Source organism: Ciona robusta, chromosome 2 (genome assembly GCF_009617815.1).
Source record: "Ciona robusta chromosome 2, ASM961781v2".
In the NCBI taxonomy this organism is placed as follows: domain Eukaryota; kingdom Metazoa; phylum Chordata; class Ascidiacea; order Phlebobranchia; family Cionidae; genus Ciona; species Ciona robusta.
In genome coordinates, this window is record NC_143236.1 from 3,228,186 (window position 1) to 3,240,111 (window position 11,926).

The following is an 11,926-nucleotide window of genomic DNA, read 5'->3' on the forward strand; positions in this document are numbered from 1 at the left end:
AAGTGACATGACTGGACTGCAATATTTTAGCGTTTGAAAATACTGATCACAGCATACATTCATTTGCTAATGTCACGTTGAACTTAATAATTAGTATAGTAATTGTATGAAGTACACTTGACAACTTAATGAACAATGCACTGATGGATATAATATTGATTTCTTGAGCATCCACTCCAAGGCTAACAGCTTCAGTGTTATGTCTGTCATAAACATTACCAATGCTCTTCCCAATATGATACAGGAATGTTAATGCCACAACAATGAAATTCTGCTTGTTATTATTTGCAGTGTTATTGAGACTGTTACATATAATGTTGTTTTAACAACCCTCGTTTTGTCATAATATCCAGTCTTTTGTTCAACCATTTTTCTTCGGTACCAAAATTAAAGAAACAAATAAAAGCTATTATGATTATATAGCATTATTTTTATGATATATTTCATTTATTTTTTACTTCAGACAAAGCCAGAAACATGGCCATGGGACTGAAGAGAAACCTGTAGATGGTGAAACACAATTGCAAAATGCAACGAAATCAGCTCCAAACTCGCCAGCTAACTCACGAAGGGCAAGGGTAATCATATATATAAATTTTCATGCATTTAAAGTTCTAATTAAAAAAAATAGTGTGTTGCAACAGCTGAGTAGTTAAATTACCTGCCTTAGTACAATAAAACTTGTTGGTCCAACAAATATAAAAAAGTAATTATCCAAAAAGTTACAGAAGTAGTAACTTATAAGCTGACAGGATGTGCTTAAAACACAAACACTAAGAGTGTCGTTCCCCTTGACAATTAAATCAGTAAGTTTATGTTACATTCATTCATCATACTCATAACCCCCCTTTAACACAGATGAGCACGAAGCGACCGGCCACCCATCATCGACGAAACATCAGCTCTGTCTCCGCACGAGAAGTCCTCGCTACTGTTGCTCAGGACGAGGTAGCGCCACCCGGTGTTGAGCCGGTGGAGCCGATGTACGAGGAGATCGTTGACGAAGCCTTGGTGAGTGGGAATTAGAGTCTAAATTCATTATATGTACAATCGCCCTATTCAGCGGGGTTGACTGTGGTTCTATTCAGTGGGGTTGACTGTGGTTCTATTCAGCGGGGTTGACTGTGGTCCTATTCAGCGGGGTTGACTGTGGTTCTATTCAGCGGGGTTGACTGTGGTTCTATTCAGCGGGGTTGACTGTGGTCCTATTCAGTGGGGTTGACTGTGGTTCTATTCAGCGGGGTTGACTGTGGTCCTATTCAGTGGGGTTGACTGTGGTTCTATTCAGCGGGGTTGACTGTGGTCCTATTCAGCGGGGTTGACTGTGGTTCTATTCAGCGGGGTTGACTGTGGTTCTATTCAGCGGGGTTGACTGTGGTCCTATTCAGCGGGGTTGACTGTAATCAAATAATACAACTTGTTGATATATATCAGCAATCACAGAGATGCAGAAGGAAGTTTTATTCAATAATTTATCTTCCAAAATTTTTGCTGATGGAAATTTACCTTTAAATTCAGTATTTTAAAAATAACTTTGAATAATTGTGGGTTTTCAAGTTCCTAATTATTTATACTAGTGTATAGTTTAGATTACCAATTTATCCATACCATATCGCATATCCATTCTATAACTTTTATGTTCAAAACTCAGGCAAGTCTTAAACCTTAATTGCGGAATATTTAACAAATAAAATTAAACCACAAACCGGATATTCGTTTGTTTTTCATTTCAATTCAAATTTCAACTAAAAAACCCCCCACTTGTAAACCAAGTACTCCCGTAATTGACATCCGGTTTCAATTCAGGAAACTGATGTAACTCCTGATCCCGTGTTATATGAGAAGCTCACCTCCTCTTCTTATTCCTCTATCACTCCTCAAGGAGCATCCTCCGAGCTCCCATGTCCGGAGAAAACTCGGATTTGGGATTTTTTCGTAAATCTTGCGATTTGTAACACAGTCGTCATCTCAAATGATAACAGCGAGAGTGCTTCAACTACACCAGACCCTTACTCGGTATGTAGTGTTACTTTTTAGATCACTAATAATCAATGCATCTAACAAGATTTTTTTCCAATCTTACAAAATTTATTGTTAATTTAGATTGTTATGTACAGAATCTGTTAATTTTGGTTCTTAGTATATACAGTTTAGTTTAATCACATAAATTACAGTCTTGTAGTAATATCACAAACCTAAACTTTAATTGATATAGGCTAACAGTTTTGTGAATGACCTAAAATTCCAACTCATAGTCATCAAACACATAGTAGTAACACCTATGCGTGTAGTTTTGCATGGACTTAGTTTTTGAATGACGAACTTTGGTCATGATATTAGTCATACAATTTTAGTGACTAAGCATTATTAGCAAACACGTTTTGGTGACCTGTATCAAGTTATATGCATGCCAATTTTGGTGGTGTCTAAATTTTATAGATTTTAAGTAGTATGGTGGTACTTGAGTTTTAAATCAACTTTAGACGTGCTGTATTTGATTGTATGTAGCTCTTTGGCGTAACCGGGCAAACCAAACTTGAATATGTATTTAAATTGGGATTCCAACGAAACTAAATGTATTCGCAATAAGTTTTGTATTTGAAATCCTGTTATGGACGTACTAAACTTTATTTGAACAATTTTTTTCTGGTGTCAGGAGATTGCTAGCGAGGTGTCGACTGCTTCTGGCAGTAGTCTGCTGCCACAAGTGCTAAAGAAAGTCCATCTGAAAGTAAAAATTGCGTGTCACTAATCACCTCTCTGCAACAATCATTTAATTTCTAATGATACTTGCATGATTCCTTATTTGAACTCACATGCATGAGCAGCATCATGAAATAATGGTCATATGATCTTTGAATCATGATCATGGTTCACAAAAATTCTCTTCATACCCGGCAATGCAACTTTATTTACTATACAGAAATTTGCTGCATTTTTATTTTATTATTCTAATCAATCAGCATGTGGCTCCTCTTATTTGATAATATTTCTTTGTTTATATTTAGTACACTTCACTGTTTTAACATAAATTTCAATTTTCTAGCTTACCTCACCTAGCAGTGACACCTACAAGTCAATATCCCCACATTGGTCGCCTAAAATAAACGCACTTAAAATGAATGGAAACACAAACAACTCAGCAAACACAGGCGCACAAATTGATTCCGAGGACACAGGGTAAGACACAACATATAAACATGTTTTTTATATTTATTGCCCCTCAGCCCTCATATTTTTAACGTAAATTTCATTTCATTTTTACCGTAAATTTCAAGAGACGATGATTTTCATTTCTTGTTATATTGCTATCACACATAGTATATTTATATTGATCATACGTCATACCCTTGGAAATGTGTCACCATATGCCAAAAGAAACGTTGATTTTTAACAAGTCACCACCAATTTTTGTGCCATGAAAAAGAAAATGATCAAACATTAATATTTACATACATATTTTTCGTGTTGTATTATTTTGTTCTAATTAATTATTATATAAATTAGCTATGTATATTCTAAGACACAGTTTAACACTCAATTGTTTTGAAAAAGCTCAGCAAATCCTGCATCACTACATTTTACAAACAAAATCTACTACTATTTTTACAGACCTACGGATGCTGACCTCAGCAAAATACGATACGAGGCAGAATCACCTGACGAGGCTGCGTTAGTTTATGCCGCGCACGCCTATGGTTGTGTTTTAGCTCACCGGTCGTCACAAGGTGGCCAGGAGAGCGTTACAGTTACGCTTCCAAACGGAGAGGGGAAACTAAAATTTGAAGTAAGATCTGAGGTTTTTAAAACCTTGTGTCTTACTATTTTTTCATTGTCAAATACAGTATTGTGAAATAGATTGGATATCGTTTGCAACTAAATCCCATATTTCCCGATCCTGTTTTGAACTAACAACACTTGTATAGAGTCGCGTTTACTACCAAATGGGACAAGAAAAGAGAATAAAATATGTCTGTTCTACCCCTCCCTACTACAATGTATTCAATATATAATGTTTAAAAGATAGATTGTGTGCTGTTGTTGTACTTTTTTGATCTCTGGTCTAATGTGTATGTGTTTAGGAAAAGAAATATGCCACAACATGTGGTCATGTGGTGCTTGTAAATAAACATTGCTTAAACATGTGGTTAGCATAACGTATGGTGTAATCACATGACGCATAAACATTTTACAATATTTGTGCAAGGTACACTACTATTTATGCTCCTATTTTAACAACGGTTTTGGCAGGTTCTTCATAAACTACCTTTCGATTCAACTCGTAAACGAATGTCAGTCATAGTACGTGACCCACGAAACAACGAAGTGGTTTTATTTTGTAAAGGAGCAGACAGTGCCATACTTTCAGCACTCGCTGATGAACAAGAAGATGTTCAATTCAGTGGGTTTTTATTGCCAATTTAATGTATTTGTGTTTTTAAGAAATCCATATGATGTATGTGTACAGTACATTAAAAAGATAAATGATTTTTAATGTAATACCTTTTCCCAAAGTGGAGAAATATAGAAGGTCTAGTTTCAGACTACTAAACTTTACCTTTGTGTTTTAAAAATGGCTTCCCTCCAATTATGCTACGAGTGTTAACCATAGTGTTTTTGTTATATTGTTACGTAAGGCATACCATTATTTTTACAAATTACAGACTTAAAAACACCAAGGAACAATATCGCGACGCAGGCGAGCAATTCAGCTGAACTCGTGAACAGAACGAAACAGTTTCTGGATAAATACGCTCGTGTTGGACTTCGAACACTCTGTATTACTAAAAGAGTAAGTCAAACTATTAAAAAAAATTATTTGGTTTCGTGAATACAATACAATCCTGTCTGATTCCAGTATTGTATTTAGAAAGTTTAGCAGTACATTACAGAATATGGGTTCGAAGCTTGATTAGGGCACTGTTGTGGGCAGTTGTCCCTTTTTGCTTCTCCAAATTATCAGCTTTGATAAAAACCTAAACTCACAAAGTTGCATACCTTAATCGAATATGTGGTTTATAATACAGAACACCTGTGTTATAAAGACTTTCAATGCCACTACACTCTGATAAAAAAGTAACACCCATTTAATTTGACCAACTTGTAAAACATTATTTTTCAGGTGCTTAGCGAAGCTGAATACGAGGAATGGCTGACGTTGCACAAAGAAGCAGAGAGAGCTATTGACGAAAGAGACCAGCTGCTAATGAACTCGTACGTTCGTATCGAAACTGATCTTGAGCTGCTAGGGGCAACGGGTATAGAGGACAGACTGCAAGACGGCGTCCCTGAAACGATAGAAGCTCTTCGGCAAGCGGGGATCCAGGTTTGGGTGGTGACGGGGGATAAACGGGAGACGGCAATCAACATCGGCCACTCATGTCGACTTATTCATCAGAATGATGAAGTTATCAATCTCATCACTGAAACTTCGGTAAGTTTTACTTTTTAACACACCCTTGTGATTTCTACAACATAATTTTAAAATTATGTCTAGTTTGACAAAACCTATTTTGCCTTAAATTTCAACAAAACTAATTCTAATGACTATCTTTACTTTTACCAAAAGTGCAGTTAGCAATACACAGTTTTTCAATGTGTAAAAAAGTTAAAAAGGCAATAAAAAAAAATGTAATAAATACTAAATTTAAACTTCCCTTTTCATTACAGGAAGCGTTGTCCGAGTTACTTGACACGCATATCGATAAACAAGAAACAAAACGTGGAAAGTTGCCAGAAATTCAACAACAAACGTCAATCCTTTCGTTTAATGTTTCGTTCAGTTTGCCCAACTCCACATCTTACCCAACCATCGATGATAAAGATTTACCAGCACTGGGTAAGCGTTGTGTATCATGTATTTGATAACCTATGATAATCGTTTAAAAGAAATTAAGTGTATGTATAAATATATATGTTGTTGCTGCCATGTATTTTATAAGTTTTATTGGTGATCCTGAAAGACAAAATATTGTCAAAAATTACCAAAAGGTCTCTTTCACAAGTACAAAACTTAGGATTTCATAACATTACAATATATAAATAACATAGATTTTTCAGCTCCTTTTTAGTAAACCTACTTTTAAAACAACACGTAAAAATAGTTTTTAAATATTTCAACCTGATTTTCAAAAACAGTTTTCTAAAAACCGCTTCAATTGATTTACTCAACCAACCCTTTATTCCAGTGATGGTAATTGACGGGCGAACACTGGGATTCGTACTCGGCAACAAAGACCAAGCTTCAAACACCACCAAGGAAATGTCGGATAAGTTTGTTCGTCTTGCTCGAAGATGTCGTTCCGTGTTATGCTGCAGGGCTACACCTTTACAAAAGGGTCAAGTGCTGAAACTAATAAAGGACAAATTAAATGTCATGACACTCGCAATCGGTAAGTGAAACGGAAGTCATTAAAACATAATAAGGTCTAGGTTTTGATCAATTTTATTCAAGCATTTCCGATACACACATAACAATCTGAACACAAATAACATTCAGACTAAATTAAATTTTTAGACTAGGTAAGTGTTTTCAACTGTTGCCTAGTATGTTCTAAAAGGTTTTCAAACACACTTTTACAAACCTCAAAAAGTTGAAAGACACTCGACTAAGTTTTACATAGCACTCTCAAGTATTTTTTTTTCCATAATATTTTGTTTTAAATATAAAATAGGATAAAAAGAATACTCCTTTAACCCACCTTTTAAAATGCCCCTATTTTCCACTGTGTCTTTGATTTTTTTTTAAATTACATAAAATTTTAACCATTTAAAAAAAAAAATTTTTATTAATTTTATATAAATAAATCGAACTTGTATTTAAACAGGTGATGGTGCAAATGACGTGAGCATGATACAAGTGGCTGACGTTGGCGTTGGGTTAAGTGGCCAGGAAGGCATGCAGGCAGTGATGAGTAGTGATTACGCAATAGCTCAGTTTAGATTTCTTAAGAAACTTCTGCTTGTTCATGGTCATTGGAACTATGCTCGTCTCGCTTCGATGGTTCTTTATTTTCTTTATAAAAATGCGGTAAGTCATCAATTAATGGTAGATCTAGATTATAAAAAAAAGAAAAATATCTTAAAAACCAATTACCCACAATGTAACATACTTGGTAACTCGTAAGTTGGCACGAGGTGTATGAAACAGAACACTCGTGTTTTGCGACTGTCATTTTCTGGCCACGCGAGGAAAAAGTAAGTTACATTCATAAATGGATGAAGGAACGTAACTTATTATATATTTTGGTCACAGTTTTTATAAAACATGTGTTTTGTTTTATACACCTCTACCTAGTTAGTTACCATGTACGAGTTACCATGTCTGTAAGTTTGTAACCTCTAGTATAGAATCAACGCTTTAACCATTGTACCAGGTTTGGTGAAAAAGAAACCTGATTTGTTCAATTCTGGATCAACTTCTTTATTTTTTAAACTTTTTGCTATTTTTTAACAAATTTCCCTTGCAGGCGTTTGTGTTTCTTATCTTCTGGTTCCAAATCTTGTGTGGATTCAGCGGAGGAAACATGATCGAACAATTCTACCTCCTCTTGTTTAATCTCATCTTCACCAGCGTTCCTCCTCTCATTAACGGAATCTTGGATAAAGACCTCCAGGAAGAAACTCTTCTCAAGAAACCTCATCTTTACATGCAAGGGATCAAAGACGAGGTAAAAAAATCATCAAAAATAATGAATTATAAAAAATGCTGCCTAAAATAAAAAAAAATTGCCTGAAAAAAAGAGGTGTTTGTTACATTCGTGCCCATTTCTTATACAATGTCAAGGAGAATACAACATATTATTTCATTTTTTTCTACATTTGGTTGAGATGACTTTATATATATTTAACCGCTCATTGTTAAATGTTTAATCCCAAGTCCAACTATCTCTATCTTACAAATGTATTGTGCAAACAACAGACCTTCGAACAAATATTTTTGATTTTCTCTATATGCAAATTTGACATTCAACAACAAAGGCCATCTTGTTTGAAGTACCAACGCTGACACTTAACGAACATTCCTTTGCAGTTATATCTTCAACGTACATTCTGGATCAACATGCTGGATGCCCTTTATCAAAGTGTCGTCATATTCTTTTTTCTTTACCTGGTAAGTTAAGAATTTTGTAATGTTTGTAAAATATATAGTAAGGTGGGGGAAAGATTGGACACCTTTTCATTCTATTTTCTCGTCCAATTTGGTAATACTAGTGAACAAAGAACATTTAAAGAAATATAAATGAAAACTATGTGTTTTGTAGCAACCTAAGTATTAAGCATAAATTGATAACGAAGCTTGAGTGACACATTTTAATTCACATAAGCATTAAGATGACTTACCTATAATAACAGTCAAGTACCAATACAAAACGAATCGACTAATCAAATATAATGCACCAACACAATGGTTATTAACCACATTCCGAAACGTTCTTCCCCCACTCACAATAATAACTTTATTTGTCTTTTTGATTTTGGTAGTGAAGATTTTAAAATACATTAAACGAAAAAACACAGGATATAGCGACAAAACAACAGTTGTTAAAACAAACCTACTGTTAAAATCCTATTTACATTTAATTGGAAGAAAATAAGCGTGGTCGCTACACCTCACTCTTACTTCGTGTGTTTTTTAACCATTTACAGTTTTACTCCATTTACTCAAAATAAATGTTCCCTTTTACACACAGACGTACTACGACTCACAAGTTGGGTTAATAGAGTGGGGAACAGTTGTCACAACAGCAGCTTTATTTGTCATCCTTATACATCTTGCTATTGAAACCAAAACTTGGGTAAGTTACTATTTTTTTGCCCGAGATCGTATATAACGTTATGGGCAAACTCTAGCCTCAATTCCTAATTCCCATGGCATGCTGTTGGGCCTAACCCATACGGAACAGAAAAAATAACTCAACACTAACAAAAAAATTGTATCTAATGTTTAAACCTGTTTTCTCAGACTTGGATTCACTGGGTTGGGCAGATCGGTAGCGTGGTTGTTTACTTTGCGTTTGCGCTAATTTACAACATTATATGTCCTGCCTGTTCCCCACCCTCCAACCCTTACTTTATCATGGAGCGAGTTATACAGACTGGTCAGTTCTGGTTCTCCATTCTTCTCGTCACAGCAATTGCTCTATTTCCGAGGTAAGGGTCAATTTCGTTGATTTTACATCGTGTTATGAAAAAAAAGAAAAAAAAATGACTTGTATATTAAAAAAGTTTATAAAGACATAAAAAAAACTTAGAATAATTTGTTAAAACTGCAATAAATCGAGCAAATATTTCAATTAAATAATCGTGCAGGTATATTGTGCGGGCAGTGCAATCGAATACATTCCCGAACGAATGCCAACGCGAGCGTATTTTGGAAAAGGTTCGTGCCTCGTCATCTGCATGTACCAGTACAGCGTCTACTTCTGTGACATCCACGTCATCAAGCAGCACATACCGCAACCCCGCCTTTATGCATGTTCCTGACACTTTCGTTTCAAGTGAGATCGAGCAACAAAAACAACCCGTGCGGCCCACGCAGCTCCCGAATCCCGGCGTCGATCTCGCTCGAGATGCGATGTCGTTTCAGTATGGCGGTTCGACACCAGACCTTTCGACCGCCTCGCCTTACTACGGCATGCACAACTACAGCAATAATAACTCTTCTAATGAAAGCTGGGCCCAACCGCCGTCGCACCCACCGCCGGAGAACCCGGTCGTATTACCTGGTGTTTTAAACCAAAGCTACATCGGTTTATCCGACGACGAAGACGACGACCCAACTTTCGTAGGTTCTGCCCCTTCCTATGTGTTTGACGTTGACACGGGCGAGGAGATATTCTCCTCCGAGCAGAACTCCGGATTGCCGAGGAATGTGTCTACTGGTTTTATTCCATCATTTAAGGAGGATTCTCATATAGACTCTGGAGAGCCACCGAAAGCGACGTATGTTCCACCGGTGCACACGGTAAACGTGGTTAGGGACCGGAGATCACAAAACGATTTTTATGAGCCTAATGTGCCTGTATAAAACCTTCATATTTTTAGAGTCGTATATTTTGCGAACCTTGAGTGTAGTCCGACGTGAAACTTAGATTCTATACTTTTGCTTTCTTATTCCACAGTGTTGCCCAAGAAGGGCTAGCTTTCCGTCCTCGAGGTATTCACCTTGGCTGAATTCTCACACTCGGCAACACTTTTTTTCGCAGTAATTTTTGCACTAGACCTATTTTCCCCGTTTTAAATGCAAAATCCGCGTAAATGCGCTATGCAACAATAGACATAGTAGGCATTGCAACGTATAGGGCAGAATATGCACAAGCACGCTGCAACGTGCGTTCTGCTGTAACTTGCTAATTAAATAATTTCCCTTTCAATGCCCCATGGCCACTCTTTCACTTCTACGCTTTACAAGTTTAACTGTCGCCACTTGGAAGCTATAGTAGCTTGCGTCTTAGCCTTAACCCGTAGAGATTCAAAGAAGCATATAGTTAAACTTACTGAAGCTTATGGAAATCATTTTTTGGTGCTTTGTGTTTCCGTAACCGCTCTCAATTGAAACACGTGGTCGGTTCGAATCCCCTTGCCCGCTTTCGTCATAATACCCCACTGTTACGTCATATATACACGACAATGCAATGTGTGCCTTTTTTGAACGAACCCGCGAACTTCGCGAGAAGCCTGACCGCTTTTATACTCGACCATATACTAACCAATAATTCTGGCTCTTACGGCCAGTGTTGCCGTAAGTAAAGTTACACGGCAACACTAAAGTGCCTTATAGAAGAGCTGCATTCCAGAATCCATTTATATTGCCACGTACAAACGTGGCACTGTATTCCTTTATGAACCTTGCACTTATGGGTTTATCTCCAACGATTTTACGAAAGCATTTGTCAGTTTATCATTCTTTACTTTCGTGAAGCGGCAGCATACAAAGGACTTCTTCTTATATCAAATAAATTGTTCCAATTGCTTGAGACGTTGCAATCCCTTTTTGTTTTCTTCCTAATTCTTTTTACATTAACTTAACGTGCTAACCGAGTATTGTACCCCTAGCACCTACCCATATGTACTTTTCAATAAAATAAACTATTCCTGATTAGACGACTGTTTTTTCTTGCTGACTTTTCAGCTTTGCATTTTAAATTCCTGTGACTCAATTAGCGCGCGCATGCTAACCTAGACGTTTCTGGTTCAAGGCTGGTCGCTGCTACCGTTGTAGACGTATGTATTCAAACAAAAGACCATGATTGCTCTAACGTCTAACTAACCCAGTACCACTTATGGGTTGCCTGAAATGTCAGTGTGTGCGGTATGACGGCGAGCGCGACTATATTCAAAGTACATACTTTGTCTATCATTCGTAGTTTGATGGTGCTACATCATAGTTGGCTTGTATGTCACAGAACAAGGTATTGATCATCGCAGTAATGGGTTTACACAAAATACTGCAACCTGTTAAAAAAAACTGCTTCTTATGTATATACTAAAACAAACAAAAAGTATTTATAATGATTGATGTTTGGGTGTCAAAATGGTTCGAAAATGTTGCATAAGTATGCAGTTGAATGCGCATTTGTGTTTAAATTCGTTGTGTGACTTTCCTTCACTGCATTCCTCGGCATTTCATCAAACTGTTTTTGACGCGTGCTGATAATTACAATCTACCTCTCATGTCTTCAGGGTTGTCGGGCTTTGATAACGGCGTCGGCGTTTTCAATTATACATGCAGCACTTCGACGTTTGAAAGGCAGTGTTCAGTTTTTGTGTTGTTGTATGCTGCACTGTGTACAGTTCTTAACTGTTAATAGCTTACATGTAGTCTTAGAGGAAATTGCAAGTTGTAAACTATTTGGTTGTATAAATGTTACTGAACTATACCATGTTTGTACTTTTAGGTATCAATGTAGTATATACTGCATAA

The 11,926-nt window shown here is 36.6% G+C and overlaps 1 protein-coding gene across 5 annotated transcripts in view; it reads left to right on the plus strand.

Moving 5' to 3' along the window:
- Nucleotides 1-11,101, plus strand: part of LOC149740173 (phospholipid-transporting ATPase VD-like) — a 28,997-nt gene extending 17,896 nt beyond the window's left edge. For 4 of the 5 annotated variants that reach the window (XM_089871564.1, XM_089871566.1, XM_089871567.1 and 1 more), the window contains 17 exons: nt 464-578; nt 859-1,011; nt 1,807-2,016; nt 2,657-2,731; nt 3,047-3,180; nt 3,613-3,787; nt 4,252-4,402; nt 4,665-4,792; nt 5,123-5,434; nt 5,671-5,839; nt 6,189-6,392; nt 6,828-7,030; nt 7,470-7,670; nt 8,033-8,113; nt 8,694-8,798; nt 8,966-9,153; nt 9,313-11,101. In XM_089871564.1, the coding sequence (XP_089727690.1) occupies nt 464-578; nt 859-1,011; nt 1,807-2,016; nt 2,657-2,731; nt 3,047-3,180; nt 3,613-3,787; nt 4,252-4,402; nt 4,665-4,792; nt 5,123-5,434; nt 5,671-5,839; nt 6,189-6,392; nt 6,828-7,030; nt 7,470-7,670; nt 8,033-8,113; nt 8,694-8,798; nt 8,966-9,153; nt 9,313-10,030 (3,322 nt within the window). In that variant the 3' untranslated portion in view covers nt 10,031-11,101. The remainder of the gene's footprint in view (nt 1-463; nt 579-858; nt 1,012-1,806; nt 2,017-2,656; nt 2,732-3,046; nt 3,181-3,612; nt 3,788-4,251; nt 4,403-4,664; nt 4,793-5,122; nt 5,435-5,670; nt 5,840-6,188; nt 6,393-6,827; nt 7,031-7,469; nt 7,671-8,032; nt 8,114-8,693; nt 8,799-8,965; nt 9,154-9,312) is intronic. The other variant, XM_089871568.1, reaches the window with a different exon arrangement.
- Nucleotides 11,102-11,926: the final 825 nt, after the last annotated feature.